The sequence below is a fragment of the Lissotriton vulgaris genome, chromosome 3_1 (assembly GCF_964263255.1).
Source record: "Lissotriton vulgaris chromosome 3_1, aLisVul1.2, whole genome shotgun sequence".
Lineage (NCBI taxonomy): Eukaryota > Metazoa > Chordata > Amphibia > Caudata > Salamandridae > Lissotriton > Lissotriton vulgaris.
The window spans coordinates 350,515,727-350,529,754 of record NC_141689.1 but is presented as its reverse complement, the minus strand read 5'-3'; the positions used below and the strand labels follow the sequence as shown (position 1 = coordinate 350,529,754).

At 48.6% G+C, this 14,028-nt stretch overlaps 1 protein-coding gene across 2 annotated transcripts in view; it reads left to right on the top strand.

Moving 5' to 3' along the window:
* Nucleotides 1-14,028, top strand: part of RICTOR (RPTOR independent companion of MTOR complex 2) — a 1,569,237-nt gene that overhangs the window by 796,018 nt on the left and 759,191 nt on the right. For both annotated transcript variants that reach the window (XM_086960557.1, XM_086960556.1), the window contains exon 26: nucleotides 10,287-10,396. In XM_086960557.1, coding sequence (XP_086816683.1) covers nucleotides 10,287-10,396 — 110 coding nt within the window. The remainder of the gene's footprint in view (nucleotides 1-10,286; nucleotides 10,397-14,028) is intronic.

Below are 14,028 nucleotides of genomic sequence, written 5' to 3'. Positions count from 1 at the left end.
ATGAAGCACTCTCAGATGTTCTTTAGGGTACCTGGGCCAGGCCCAAAACAGGGGCTCCTGTGGATAGGAACGTGGCCTGACTCCATCACCTGGCCCCAGGTGAGCCCATTTTCCTTTCCCAACACCCCACTCCTAAGAGCTTGGTTGGCCAAGCATCTGCATCCCGAATGCATTCCCTACCGCACCACCGTACAGGGAATCCAAGAAACTGGAGCAGTTCGGTAAGAAGATTTTATCTTCCGCCAGTTCAGGGCTGCGGTCGGTGAACACTGCAAGCCTCGTGGGTCGTTATTCCCACTCTGTGTGGGATACGGTGGCGCGCGTGCTGCCTCAATGTCCGGAGGAGGCCCGGACAGTGCTCTCTCAAGCTATTGCTGAAGGTAGGGATGCAGCCAAGTTCACTATCGGTTATGGCCTTGACACTGCTGGGCAGGGCGATTTCCACGACAGTGGCGCTCCGTCGTCACACCTGGCTGATGATGACTGGTTTTTCTGGGGATGTCCAGAACACTCTGACGGACAGGCCCTTTGATGGCTTTCGCCTTTTTTGGCAACAAAGCAGATAGTGAGTTGGAGCGCTTTAAGGACTCGCGGGCCACGGCCAAGCCCTTGGGCCTTTCCACCACGCTTCCCCCTCCGCCTTTTGCTTTTCGCTCCCACGGAAGGGGTGCCTCGACACGTTCGCTTCAGAGCCACAGGCCTATGCAGCAACAGTCTCAGCACGGCTGGGACCTGCCGAGCCGGGTCCGGGGGCCAGCGAGCGGGTCAGTCCACCTCCACCCCAGCCACCACTACCTTCAAACCTAGTCCGGTTTTTAAGGCCCATCAAACGCCAGTGCGCGGCAGGAGTTGCCATCACCTCCCCCACTGGTGCACCATCACTTCGGACAGGTGGCTTTTACAACTAGTCCGAAGGGGCTACTCTCTCTCCTTTGAGACAACCCCTCCAGCCATACCACCCCAGTACCACCGCATGTCTGGGGATCACTTGCAACTTCTTCAACAGGAAGTCGTGGCCTTCTTTGCCAAGGGAGCCATCGAGCCCGTCCCTGCGCCAGAAGTAGGACGTGGTTGTTACTCTCACCACTTTCTGGTGCCCACGAAGGACAAGGGCCTGCATCCTATCTTGGACCTCAGGGACGTCAATCGCTTCCTCCGGAAGGAGAAGTTAAAGATGTTAATTCTGGCTCAGGTCTGGTCTGCCCTCGACCCTGGAGACTGGATGGTAGTGTTGGACCTGCACCACGCATATTTCCACATTCCCATCCTGCCGGCCCACCAGCGAACTTAATTCACCAACCTCTCGAATGTGGCAGGTGCAATTTTCAACCCAAAGGGCATTACCGTGAACTGATTGTGCCCACCAAAAGTTAAAAATGCAGTTTTGGGTTTAACAGCATCTGTGAGTCTGGTCTGCTAGTAGTCAGCAGTCAGTTCAACGGTGCTGAGATAATTGGCGGAGGCCAGAGTATCCACTAGCTCATTTGCCCTAGGGATAGGATGCGCATCATTCTTGGTGACTGTATTAAGGTCTCTTTATTCTACACAGAACCTAATTTATCTTTCTGCCCTGGCTATGAGGTTTGGGTACAAGGACTACTGGACTAGCCCAAGGGCTGTCTTGAGGCTCAATTAACCCCAACACTAGCATCTTCTCGACTTCTGTCATGATGCAATCTCTAACATGGCCCGGCTGCCTGTAGATTTTATAGACTGTCACCAGATAGTCTGACGGGGTGTCAGAGAAAAGAGTTCTTGGAACCGACTGAGTACCTGTCTGCAATCGGTTTGTTGCTGGTCAGTGAGGCTGTCAGCAAAGATTACACCATCTACAGAACCGTCAACTAGGTTGTGTGAGATGAGATCAGGGAGGAGGCCACTTTCATCCACCTGTCCCTCATCACTGGGCATGAGCAAGCTCATGTCAGCTGTAGGAAAGTGGTTTTCTGTTGTAGTGCTCCCCGCGCATGGCTTGTGATGTAACTGACTGAATGTGCCTGGGTTCCTGCTAATCAGGTTCCCAAAACTACATTTGTTTCCACAATTGACACCTCTGCCCCACATATAAGTCCCTTGTAAAAGGAAACAGTGGCACCAATGGCATTGTGACCAGAGAAGGTCTCTAATGGCTGCAGTATGTATTAGGCAACCCTAAGAGATCCCTCACCAAACACATGCACACTGCCACTGCAGCCTGCATGTTTTGGTGCTGCTAAAACTGAAGTCAACCTGGCACACAGGCCTGTGTGCCAGACCTACCAGCACTGCAAGATGATTAGGTAAGTCACCTCTACAGCAGGCCTTACAGCTCTAAGGCAGTGTGCTCTATACCACTTGTGAGGACATAACTGCATGTGCAATTATGCCCCTATTGTGTCTAATTCCATTCTTAGACATTATAAGTGCATAGTGAAGCTATCCTGAGTACAATGGCTGGGAGCTTGTCAATAAGAGTTCCACAGCTCAAAGGTGCCTTCACTAAATTCCAAGATGTTTGGTGCCAAATATCTCAGATTATTGAGTCCACCCTGATTCCATTGTTGGGTTAATTAATAAATGCACTCGGAGGGCACCCTGAAAACTTAACAACTTGCACCCGTTGCTTAGTGCTTCTGGTGGTGCAGTCTCTTCACTTACCTCACCCATCCCCAAGTTGATCCTAAAATCCAAAAACTGGAATTGTAAGTTGTGTACTTAACTGTGAAATTACATATTTGTTTACCTTCCATAGGTTAAAATGTAACCAGTCTAAAATGTACTGTGTCCACTTAATATACTGAAAAACTGTGATATTGCAAAACGTATTTTACTGCGATTAAGTATCTTTGGTTCTAAGTAATAAACATACAAATAGTCATATTTTTTACAAACAATTGGTGTGTACAGCAAATGCTTAACACACCCCTCTAACAAGCCTAACTGCTCGCCCACACTACCACAAAATAGAACAGTAGTATTATCTACTAAAGCCTCTGGGGATCAATTGGACTCTGTGCACACTTAACTTATTTTGGTATAGTATATACACAGTCAGTTTCCTACAGTTAATTACCCAAATAGCATCAGTTCATAGAATGCAGTGCTATAGACTCACATGTCCCCGCCCTCCTCCCTAGAAGCCATGTGAAAAGCAATCTAACATTGAGTCTGTGCTAGTGCTCAATCTACACTAAGTGGAGAAATCACACTAGACCTTGTTACTTAAACATTTATTCAAACAAAAACCAACACGCAAACCACTAAGCCCAACTCAAGATCCCTAAGCATGTGAATCTACCGCACACTTAGCTAAAAGATGCTTACAGTCCAGTACCATTTTTGTTTCCTGAGTATATTGAACATGTTTTGTTACCAGCACAGTATTCATAAACCTGTCATTTTTAGTCAGACAATACATGAAGTTATTTTTGTATTAGTTTTTATTATTTTCTATAAATATCACCATGCAGAACCATTTTAGTCTCAGATGTCAAGCAGTGCATACGCATTGTCATGCAAGAATATTAGATTAATTCCAACCGAGACTTGATTAAAATGAGAAACAGTAACATGTTGTTCGATGGAGAACCACTTCAATTTAATACTAACCACAGGATCAATTTACTCCACACCCTGTACAATGAAACCACCATCCATTGCTATCCAACCCAAGTAGGGAGTGTTAAGCTTTCTCCAGGTCTTCTGCCACTTTTGTGGGGCACACAATCCCCTCATAAAGGACTTTCTTTATGTTGATGCACATGTTCATGCGCTGTCACCATTTTTCAGTTGTTGGGTTTATTGTGTTTCTTCAATTCTTTTAATTTCCCTCTTCACTATATATTGTGATCAGTGTTTGTCGCAGTATTTACTCATTTCCCCAGATCCGAGAGATCCCTATACAAGGGTTTAAATCAAGTTCCATAATGTTTTTTTCCCTAAAAGGTATGAATAGCATCGCATTCCCAAATCGCTTGATGCACTGTTCCCTCTTCTTCCTTCTCTCTGAAACACATAGGTGCTGAGATTAAACCAATGCTAAATGGCTTAACACTTTGGTAGTACACCCCTAATAGAATTAACTGGAAATTAGATTTCTGATGGATAAATCTGCCAGTGGATTCCTCACCTTGTGAATATCCCCTGCGCAGCAGCAAATCGGAAACTTTTGTAGCTCTCCACGCCGGCGAGGTCATGGACGACGTCACAGAGGATACGACTCCGCTCGCGACCCCGCTGACGTCACTGGATCCATAATAGGGCCTCGTCGGCGTGATGACGTCAGTTCCCTTTTTTCCACGCAGTCTACGCCAACGGTTCTTTGAGACTCTCCGTAGTAACTTTGTAATTCTTGCTGTTTTCATCTGTTCCTCTTGATTCGTTCGACAGTGTTTGGGAGAAAATCTGGTTTTAAGCCCTGCAGGGAGTGCGGTAAGCAGATGTCCATCACTGACCCCCACGAAGATTGTGTATGGTGCTTGTCTTCCGATCCCGAATTCAATGGATGTCCTTGCTGCAGGAAGATGAACCCGAAGGCATTGAAAGAAAGGGAGGCCAAGCTCTTTATGGCCAAAATAAAGAAGGATAAGAAAGCAAGTAAAAGAAGATCGAGATCTCGTTCCGAGTCCAGATCGGGCTCGAAGTTGGCATCTGGAAAGTCGAAGAGACCTAAGAAGAAGAAGCACTCTTCAAGGCATCCCTCTGATAAAGAACCGGTGCCGAGATAGACTTCACCTCCGCGTCACAGAAGAGATGATGTCTCTCCTTCACAATCGAATCCAGGTTCGCCGGTTAAGGTAGTTTCACCCGAAGTCTCTCGATCACCAACGCTGGCTCCTTCTCCGGATTCGGTCCATTCTCCGGATCCAAGTGAAGTTCAACCTGAACAAGAAGGTCAGGAGCAGCCAGAAGAAGTTCCATTATCGGCGCCGACTGGCCCGACTCTAGGAACACCGGCTTCGGGGGCAGCGCCAGGAGTTTATCCTCCATTCCCGGCTCCAGGTCAAGACCCATTGCATTACCTTAATGCTATGTATGGTGTCTTCGCAAGGGCTATGTACCCCTCTGGTGCACCTGCGGGTCCCATGGGTCCATTAGCTTATAATTTGGGGGTTCCTCAGGCATATGGCCAGGCCCCTTTTATGCCCTTTCCTCCGGCTGCGCCGTCTTGGAATTTCCCAGCGCCGAGGGTTCCGGCGCCGTTCTGTACATCACCGACGCCGTCTGTTCGGCCTCGTTCGGCGCCAGCGGCACCGTCTGAGCCGTGTTCGATGCCGGTCCCGAATCCGATGGAGTCGGTTATGGATCCGTCGACGCCTGTGCCAAGGATTTGCTCCAGGAAGGAGGCCCAAAGGGATGTAGAAGACGAGCGCTATCGGCAGGAGATGGAAGAAGCGGAACTGCCTGATTCAGAGGACTACTTTACTGAATTAAGGGATGCCAGTGGCCTTGATGTTTCCCCTGAATGGGAGTTTTCTCCTGGTTCGGATGCTCCTTCTAAGGATGTAGCCCCCTCTCACATGGTTGTAAGAAAGGCGGCTGAATTATTGGACATTACACTCCCTACCACTGAGTTTAAGTATAATATATTGACTGAGGTATTACATTCACCATCCTCAGTTGTTGAGCCTGTTTTGCCTTTCAATGAGGCAATTCTTGAACCTGTGTTAGAGGTTTGGAGGAAGCCTTTGTCTGCGCCTGCAGTCTCCAGGTCTATAGCACGGAGATATAGGGTGGCACCTGGTGATCCTGAATTTTCATTTTCTCACCCTTTGCCTGAGAGCCTAGTGGTTCAGGCAGCATGCTCAAAGAGGTCTTTGGGAGCTTTCCCTCAAGTTCCAGCTGACAGGGAATCAAAACTGATTGACCAGTCTGCCAAAAAAGTGTTTTCATCTGTGAGCATGGCGCTGAAATCAACGAATGCAACTTGCTTGATGGGAAGGTATATCCATGCCTTGTAGGATTCCTCTAAACAGTTGCTGCCTAAACTGTCTGAGGAAGACAGGAAGAACTTTCAAGAGGTTTTGGACGATACCCAGGCTGCTGCACGTCAAGTCTTTCAGAGCGGTCTGGATACGGCTGACTCGGTGGCAAGGATTATGGGTTCTGCAGTAGCTACGAGAAGGGGTGCTTGGTTGAAGTCTACAGACGTTTCATCGGATGTGCAGGCTACTCTGTTGGACTTACCATTCGATGGTTCAGGACTGTTTGGTAAGAAAGCGGATGCTGCTCTTGAAAGATTCAAAGATAGCAAGGTACAGAGGATTTGGAAAATTATCCTTTTGTTCATACGGACAGCCTTGTCAGCAGCAGCAACAACAACAAAATACGCTGTACAAGTCGTATAGTTGAAAAAATAGAGGCCGTCCACGAGGTCGTCAACCCTCCTCCTCCTCTTCCTCCCCTCCTATCATCGCAGCAAAGCAGCCCTAGATTCCCCGTTATGATTCATGTTGGTCCTGTGGGGGGGGTCGGCTTACTCATTTTCTGCAGGATTGGGAATCGGTCACTACAGACCAATGGGTTCTCAATCTTGTAGGAAATGGGTATGCTCTTCCCTTTCGGGAATTCCCTCCAAATTACCCTCCTTGTCAAGGGGCTTGCTTGGAAGAGCATCTCCATCTCCTACAGGAGGAAGTTCTGACCTTGTTGAAAAAAGGTGCGATAGAGGTGGTTCCAGAGCAGGAAAGGGGTCGGGGATGCTACTCCCGGTACTTCCTGATTCCCAAGAAGGATGGCAGGCTACGTCCAATCCTGGATCTCAGGATCTTGAATCTTTATCTGAAACAAGAGAAGTTCAAGATGCTCACCCTTGTGTAGGTCCTTCAGGCGCTGTTGGAAGAAGATTGGATGGTGTCAATCGACTTGCAGGATGCGTATTTTCATATTCCCATCCTGAAGTCGCACAGGAAGTATCTCCGTTTCATGGTGGGTTCGCAACTTTATCAGTTTGCGGTTCTCCCGTTTGGACTTAATACTGCACCTCGAGTCTTCACCAAGGTGATGGCAGTGGTGGCAGCCCATCTCAGAATGTCGGGATTCATGTTTTCCCCTATCTGGACGACTGGCTGATCAAAGCGGAGTCGCCAGGGAAGGTATGTCATCATCTGCAGGAGACAACCCAGTTGGGGTTTTCGATAAATGTGCCCAAATCTCACCTGGTGCCCTCACAGCGCAACCTGTTAACAGAGGCAGTACTGGACACTACTGTTTGTCGAGCATCCCAAAGGATTCTCGACATTCAGGAAATGATTCCCTTGTTTTACAATGGAGAGGTCATTCCAGTCCTGAAGGTCCTTCGCCTGCTCGGTCTGTTTGCTTCCTGCATTCTGTTGGTCAGCCATGCACGCTGGCACATGAGGGCGCTCCAGTGGTGCCTCCGCAGCCAGTGGTATCAACACAACGGACATCTCAGGGAGTCAGTCAAGATCTCCAGAGAAACTGCAGCGGATCTGTCTTGGTGGAGGGTGGAGGGCAATCTGTCTCAAGGAAAGCCCTTCCATCTGCCTCCATCGGTTGCCACAGTGATAACGGATGCATCCTCCCTAAGGTGGGGTGCTCATCTGGGGGATCTGGAGGTCAAGGGTCTTTGGTCTCCAGAGGAAAGGTTGCTTCACATTGACCTTCTAGAGTTACTGGCGATACGTTTGGCGCTCAAGGCCTTCCTTCCTTACCTTCGCGGTCGGTCGGTTCAGGTCCTAACGGACAACACGACCGCGATGTGATATGTCAACAAAGAGGGAGGAGTGGGGTCGCAGTGTCTCTGCAGAGAGGCTCTGCGTCTCTGGTCCTGGGTTCAGGACCACCAGATTTGTATGATGGCAAATCATCTAGCCGGTGTTCTGAACGTACTTGCAGACAGTCTCAGTCGGTAGTTCTCAGCCGAAAACGAGTGGAGGCTTCATCCAGAGGTAGTTCGTCACGTCTTTCGGACGTGGGGAACTCCTCAGGTGGACCTGTTTGCCACTCACGAGAACGCTCTCTGCCCGTCATTCTGCAGTCTCCAGTATCCGATGCAGGGAGCTTTGGGGGACGCATTTCAGTTGAGTTGGGGCTCACAACTCCTTTACGCGTTTCCTCCCATACCCTTGATTCCTCGGGTTCTGAGGAAGATTTGCCAAGACCGGGCACAAGTCAAATTGATCGCCCTGGATTGGCCAAGAAGGGAGTGGTACACAGATTTTCTTCACCTCTCCTCGTGCCCTCCTCTCCGTCTCCCGTTCAGGGCAGATCTCCTCTCGCAGTCACAGGGTAGGTTCTACACCCCCACCTCCAGAGCTTACACCTTCATGCCTGGAGATTAAACGGGGCAACCTGAATTCTTTTTCTCTCCCGCCTGACGTGGTGGATGTTATTCTTTCAGCCAGACGTCTTTCCACCAAGTCAATCTATTCTTATAGATGGTCCAAATTTGTTTTGTGGTGTGGAGAGAAATCTATTGACCCCTTAAGGGCTCGTTTGTCCAACATACTTCAGTTTTCTCTCTCTTTGGCCCAGCAGGGTTTTGCTGTTGCGACTGTAAAGGGTTATATATCGGCCTTGTCGGCATTCCTTTGTTTGCCGGACCAGCCGTCTTTGTTTAAGTCACCTATTGTGTTACGTTTTATAAAGGGTCTTACCAACAAATTCCCTCCTACTCCATTTATTGTGCCTCAATGGGACTTGAATCTTTTTTTAACCTATTTGATGGGTTCCCCTTTTGAACCTTTACACAAGTGTCCCATGAGACTTCTGTCTTTTAAGACTGTTTTTCTTGTAGCAATTACCTCGGTAAGGAGGGTAAGTGAGCTTCAAGCTCTTAGTTCGAAACCCCCATTCTTGACCATTCATGCTGAAAGAATGGTACTTAGGACCAGGGCTGCTTCTCTGCCTAAGGTGGTAACTCCCTTCCATCTGGGGCAGTCCATTACCCTTCCTACCTTCTATCCTCCCCCTCACCCTTCCAAGGAGGAGGAGCGGCTTCATCGCCTGGACCCTAAGAGGGCGGTGAGCTTCTACCGCGATAGAACTAAAGACTATTGCGTGGATGACCAGCTCTTTGTTGGATTTTCTGGCTGCAAGAAAGGAAAAGCAGTGCACAAGCGCACGCTATCGAGATGGATTATCCTGTGCATTAAGATATGCTACGCCCTGACTGGTAAGGAGCCTCCAGAGGGTGTAGGAGCTCACTCTACTAGATCAAAGTCTTCTACATCTGCTATGTCTAGGGGTGTACCTGTAGAGGACATTTGTAGAGCGGCAACTTGGGCCTCCCTCCACACTTTCGCGAAGAATTACTGCTTAGATTCCGAAGTGAGGAGGAACGGCCACTTTGCACGTTCTGTCCTCAAGATTTTCTGGTATAGGAGAGTGGACGCCCTCCTCCGGGAGTGGGGACTGCTGTGGGATTCTATTCACAAGGTGAGGAATCCACTGGCAGATGTATCCATCAGAAGAACAAGTTACTTGCCTTCGGTAATGCTTTTTCTGGTGGATACAGTATCTGCCTGTGGATTCCTCACTGACCCACCCGCCTCCCCGTTGTCCACTCTTCTATACCTGATTAGTGTATATTTGTAATTTTCAATGGAAATGTTTAATTGTTCTTGCTTATTGCATTGATTTCACACGATGTGTGTTGGTTTGAATACTGTGTACTATGTATACTGTGCCTATTTATGTTGGTCTGTCTGTGTGCCTCGGGGGCACGGAAAAAAGTGCGGAACTGACGTCATCACGCCGACGAGGCCCTATTATGGATCTAGTGACGTCAGCGGGGTCGCAAGCGGAGTCGTACCCTCTGTGACGTCGTCCATGACCTCGCGGACGTGGTGAGCTACAAAAGTTTCCGATTGGCTGCTGCGCAGGGGATATTCACAAGGTGAGGAATCCACAGGCAGATACTGTATCCAACAGTACAAGAGTTACTGAAGGTAAGTAACTTGTTCTGCATGGCCATCTCCCCCTATTTCTTACTCCCATGTTGCTTACTGTAACATGTAGAAGTCCGCTAACGTTCCCAGATTATCCATCACATCTCTAGTGTTTTCTATGATAGTAGTCTAAATCATAGACATTGTTTTTTTCTGTCCGTTCTTTCATGACTATTTTGAGTTTTTTCTATTCTTTTTTTGATAGAAGATCCATATAATTATTCACATCAGCCATTTACTAAAGGTGCCACCCTTTAAGATAAGAGGTTGGACCTGTTCAATTTTGTATCTAAACCAATTTTAATGATAATAGGAAGCTTTGACAAAACAGGGCAGTTTGTAACTCGATGTGCTTTGCGTTAATGTTAACAAATATTATGATTATTATTATTATAGGAATACAATCTTAAATATGTTGAATTGATGGAAGAGCAACTTAATGAAGCACTCACAACTTACCGCAAGCCTGTTGATGGTGATAATTATGTTCGCCGAAGCAACCAAAGGTAATTTAAATGTTTGTCAAGTTTTTATTGATACCTTGTTTCGTACACAATACATTGGATCTTAAAGAGACACGTTAGTGATGGATTCCTTACCTTAGAATGTCCCCAGGCGTCAAACTAGATCCGTAAAGTTTTGCTTAGCAGTACCCTTGCGGGTCAGTAGGTGGCGTCCTGCGGCTCCGCGTCCGTTGCTGGTGTCGTATGCGCCTAGATTATGTCACGGAGACTACTTGGGTGTAACCCATGCGCGCTGATGTCAGTTCTTTCTTTTTCCGCGCCAGCAAGCGCTGATCCGGATTGACCAAGCACCTTCGTTACTTTTCGACTACTATTTTGAGATTTTTAGCTCCCCTTTTTTCTCCTGGTGCACGTAGGGATGCCTGACTTTAAGTCATGTGGGGCCTCCCGCCGTAATATGTCAGTTGCGGACCCTCACGATGTTTGCCTCTACTGCCTGAAAACTGATCACGACTCCCAGGACAATTGGGTGCTGCACCTAATCCGCAAGGGTTACTCGTTTCACTTTCAGTCCTCCCCTCTAGCCATGCCGCCTCGGTGCCACCGCATGTTTGGGGATCATTTAGTTATTTTCCAACAGGAAGTCATGGCCTTTTTGGCCAAGGTGGCCATTGAGTGCGTTCTGGGTCCAGAAGTAGGGAGTGGTTGTTATTCCCACTACTTTCTGGTCCCCAAGAGGGACAAAGGGGGTCTGCGTCCTATCTTGGACCTCCGGTCCGTCAATCGCTTCCTCCGGAAGGAGAAGTTCAGGATGCTGACTCTGGCTCAGGTCTTGGCTGCCCTCGACCCTGGAGACTGGATAGTAGCATTGGACTTGCTGGACGCATATTTTCACATCCTTGTCCTGCCGGCCCGCCGGTATTACCTGCGGTTCACGGTAGGTCAGAAGCATTTTCAGTTTAACTTGCTCCTCTTCGGCCTTACCAGTGCCCCTTGGGTTATCACTAAAGTGATGGCGGTGGGTGCAGCTCATCTGCGCAGGTCAGGGATATCAGACTTCCCCTACCTCGACGACTGGTTGTTGAAGGCAGGCTCGCCCCAGGCAGTCGTCGCCAACCTTCAGAATACGGCCGACCTCCTGCATTTCCTGGGGTGCTCCATCAACGTGCCGAAGATGCACCAGAGTCCCTCTCAGAAGCTCCCTTCATCGGAGCAGTCTGGATTTGACGCGGTTTCGGGTTTATCCTCCCGAGCAGCAAGTCCGAGATATTCACACAATGATTCCGATCTTTCAGCCTCTATCCCGGGTTTCAGTCAGGTGACCCTCAGCACCTGGGCCTGATGGCCTCCTGCATCCTGCTAGTGCAACATGTACTAGGGGTGCCGCTCGTAGTCGGAATAGTAATCCAGCGTTGTTTCCAGCCCTGAAACCTGTATGGAAGTACCCCTGCTGATGTCGCCTTGTCTGTGCCAGTGACTCTTGCGGTGATTAGACGACCGCCGCTGGAGTCCGGGACTGCGAGGCCCACAGGTCTTTGCGTTCACCACACCACGCGCACCTGTAGCCTCTTCCCGGACTCCTCCCTTTTGGTCTGGGCGCTTACTTCAGCGACTCGCGGGAGCCGCTCGTAGTCGGAATAGTAATCCAGCGTTGTTTCCAGCCCTGAAACCTGTATGGAAGTGCCCCTGCTGATGTTGCCTTGTCTGTGCCAGTGACTCTTGCGGTAATTAGACGACCGCCGCTGGATATCTGAGTCCGGGACTGCGAGGCCCACAGGTCTTTGCGCTCACCACACCAAGCGCACCTGTAGCCTCTTCCCGGACTCCTCCTCCCATTCTCTATAACAATCCTGCGCCTACCGCGATCGCAGGACGCGCGCGGGACCAAGCCCGGGGCTAAGGGCGGGCCGTTTGTGGCCGTTCGAGGCCGAGAGAGACCGGACCGGGCCACCCCCCTAAACTATTAACTTTGTTATACCAATCCGAACATTACAAGTATTGTTCACTCTTTGAGCCTGCATTCGTAACCTTTGTAAAAGGTTTGCCTCTCTGACAGTTCCCTAGGTAAGCAATTAACCCTATCATATCGGCCTATTAAGAACAATGGTACTAACTAGAGGAATTAAGAGTAAAAATAAGGTTACAGGGGGCGGGGGTAAACTACTTGGACCCATGGATGAGTTCATTTCCAAGGCTAACTTATTTATTGATCAGAGTATCACCCTGATAGAAGGCAGGGTGTCCCTGGACCTAGAACACGCTAAGAGATCCTCCATGGGTCACCTGGCAAACGCAAGATCCCCTGCAACAGACATTAATCTCGGGGAAGGGACCCCCGTGAGGGTAGGCTCAGTCTACCAAATAATGTAGATCTGTCGGTCTCCCAGCTCTCAGACTTTCAGTTATCAGTCGCCCAGATTACCTCAGACTTAGAAAGGACCCCAGAGCTCCCTCCCCAAATTACACCGGACGAAGTAAGGCAAGCAAGAGGGAGGAGGGAGGGTGCAATAAGTAAAAGAAAAAATGACAGGAAAAGCTCTAATACCATTGAGATTAGAGATATGGTCACCATAACAGGGATCGTACCTCCTAGCCCGGAACAGATAGTAGTCACTGCAATTATAAACCATTCAGTACATGACTCATCTAATCTTATCAGCCCAGAACCTCCTATCCCTTTATCCTGTAGTAATGATGCAACCGTTAGTAATAATCTACTGCTCCTAAATAACATCAAAGACATATTGAAATCACTATTTGAGCCAGTAGAAGCAAGATTGGCGCATATAGAAAACCAGTTAACTAATCTGGCAAAATATATAAAGCCAATGCAGGACTCAGGGGAACAAAGAAAAGGGGGAAACGAGGTCAATAAACAGATTCTCCCCAATCTCTCATTCACACAAAATAATGTAGCCATACCGTCAAACCCTACATCCAAACCTTCAGCCGCCGAAACGACAAAAAATAGACCAGCAAAAGTTCCCACTAACACTGCCACAACCCTCCCACAAAGTAATCAATCGGTAGTATTAGCAGTGACGCCCAAAACACCGGCGTTCAACACAGCTCCGCCCAAAAAATCGGCCCTAAAGACTATGGCGCCTAAAACGCCTGTAGCCAAAACACCGGGCCCCAAACCCCAAACACAAAAACACCTGGTCCCAGTACCAAACAGAGCTGGCCGTAGAGAATCGCCCGAAGCTAGACTTCCTGTTGAGATGCCACCGGAAGCATCTCCCTTTGTGGTAGTAATGACAGGTGTCCCCGAATTGGCGGATCATAATACAGAACCCACATGGTCTTTACAAAATAAGGCCCAGCACTGGCTAAATATTATTCGCCCTATCCCACCAACCTGGTCTTCCAGGATTTTGATGGTTCGTAGAACTATCTGGGTGGGAAAGGGTAGAAAAACGATCCCTGGAGATTGCATAGTCATTACATTCGAGGACCCCCGAGTAGTAGACTACATTTGCTCCTGGGAGCACTCGAGTGTAAACTGAGGTATAACTACGAAACCACTTTCCTTCTTCTATCCCGCAAGACAAATCAATGGTTTCTTTAACGATCAAGAAACTCCTTGGGAAACAATAGCTCCCCGGCCTTTTGAATATGGTAGCATAGGACAAACGGTGGCTCCTCGCCGTCATGACTATGAAAACTCCTGGCAT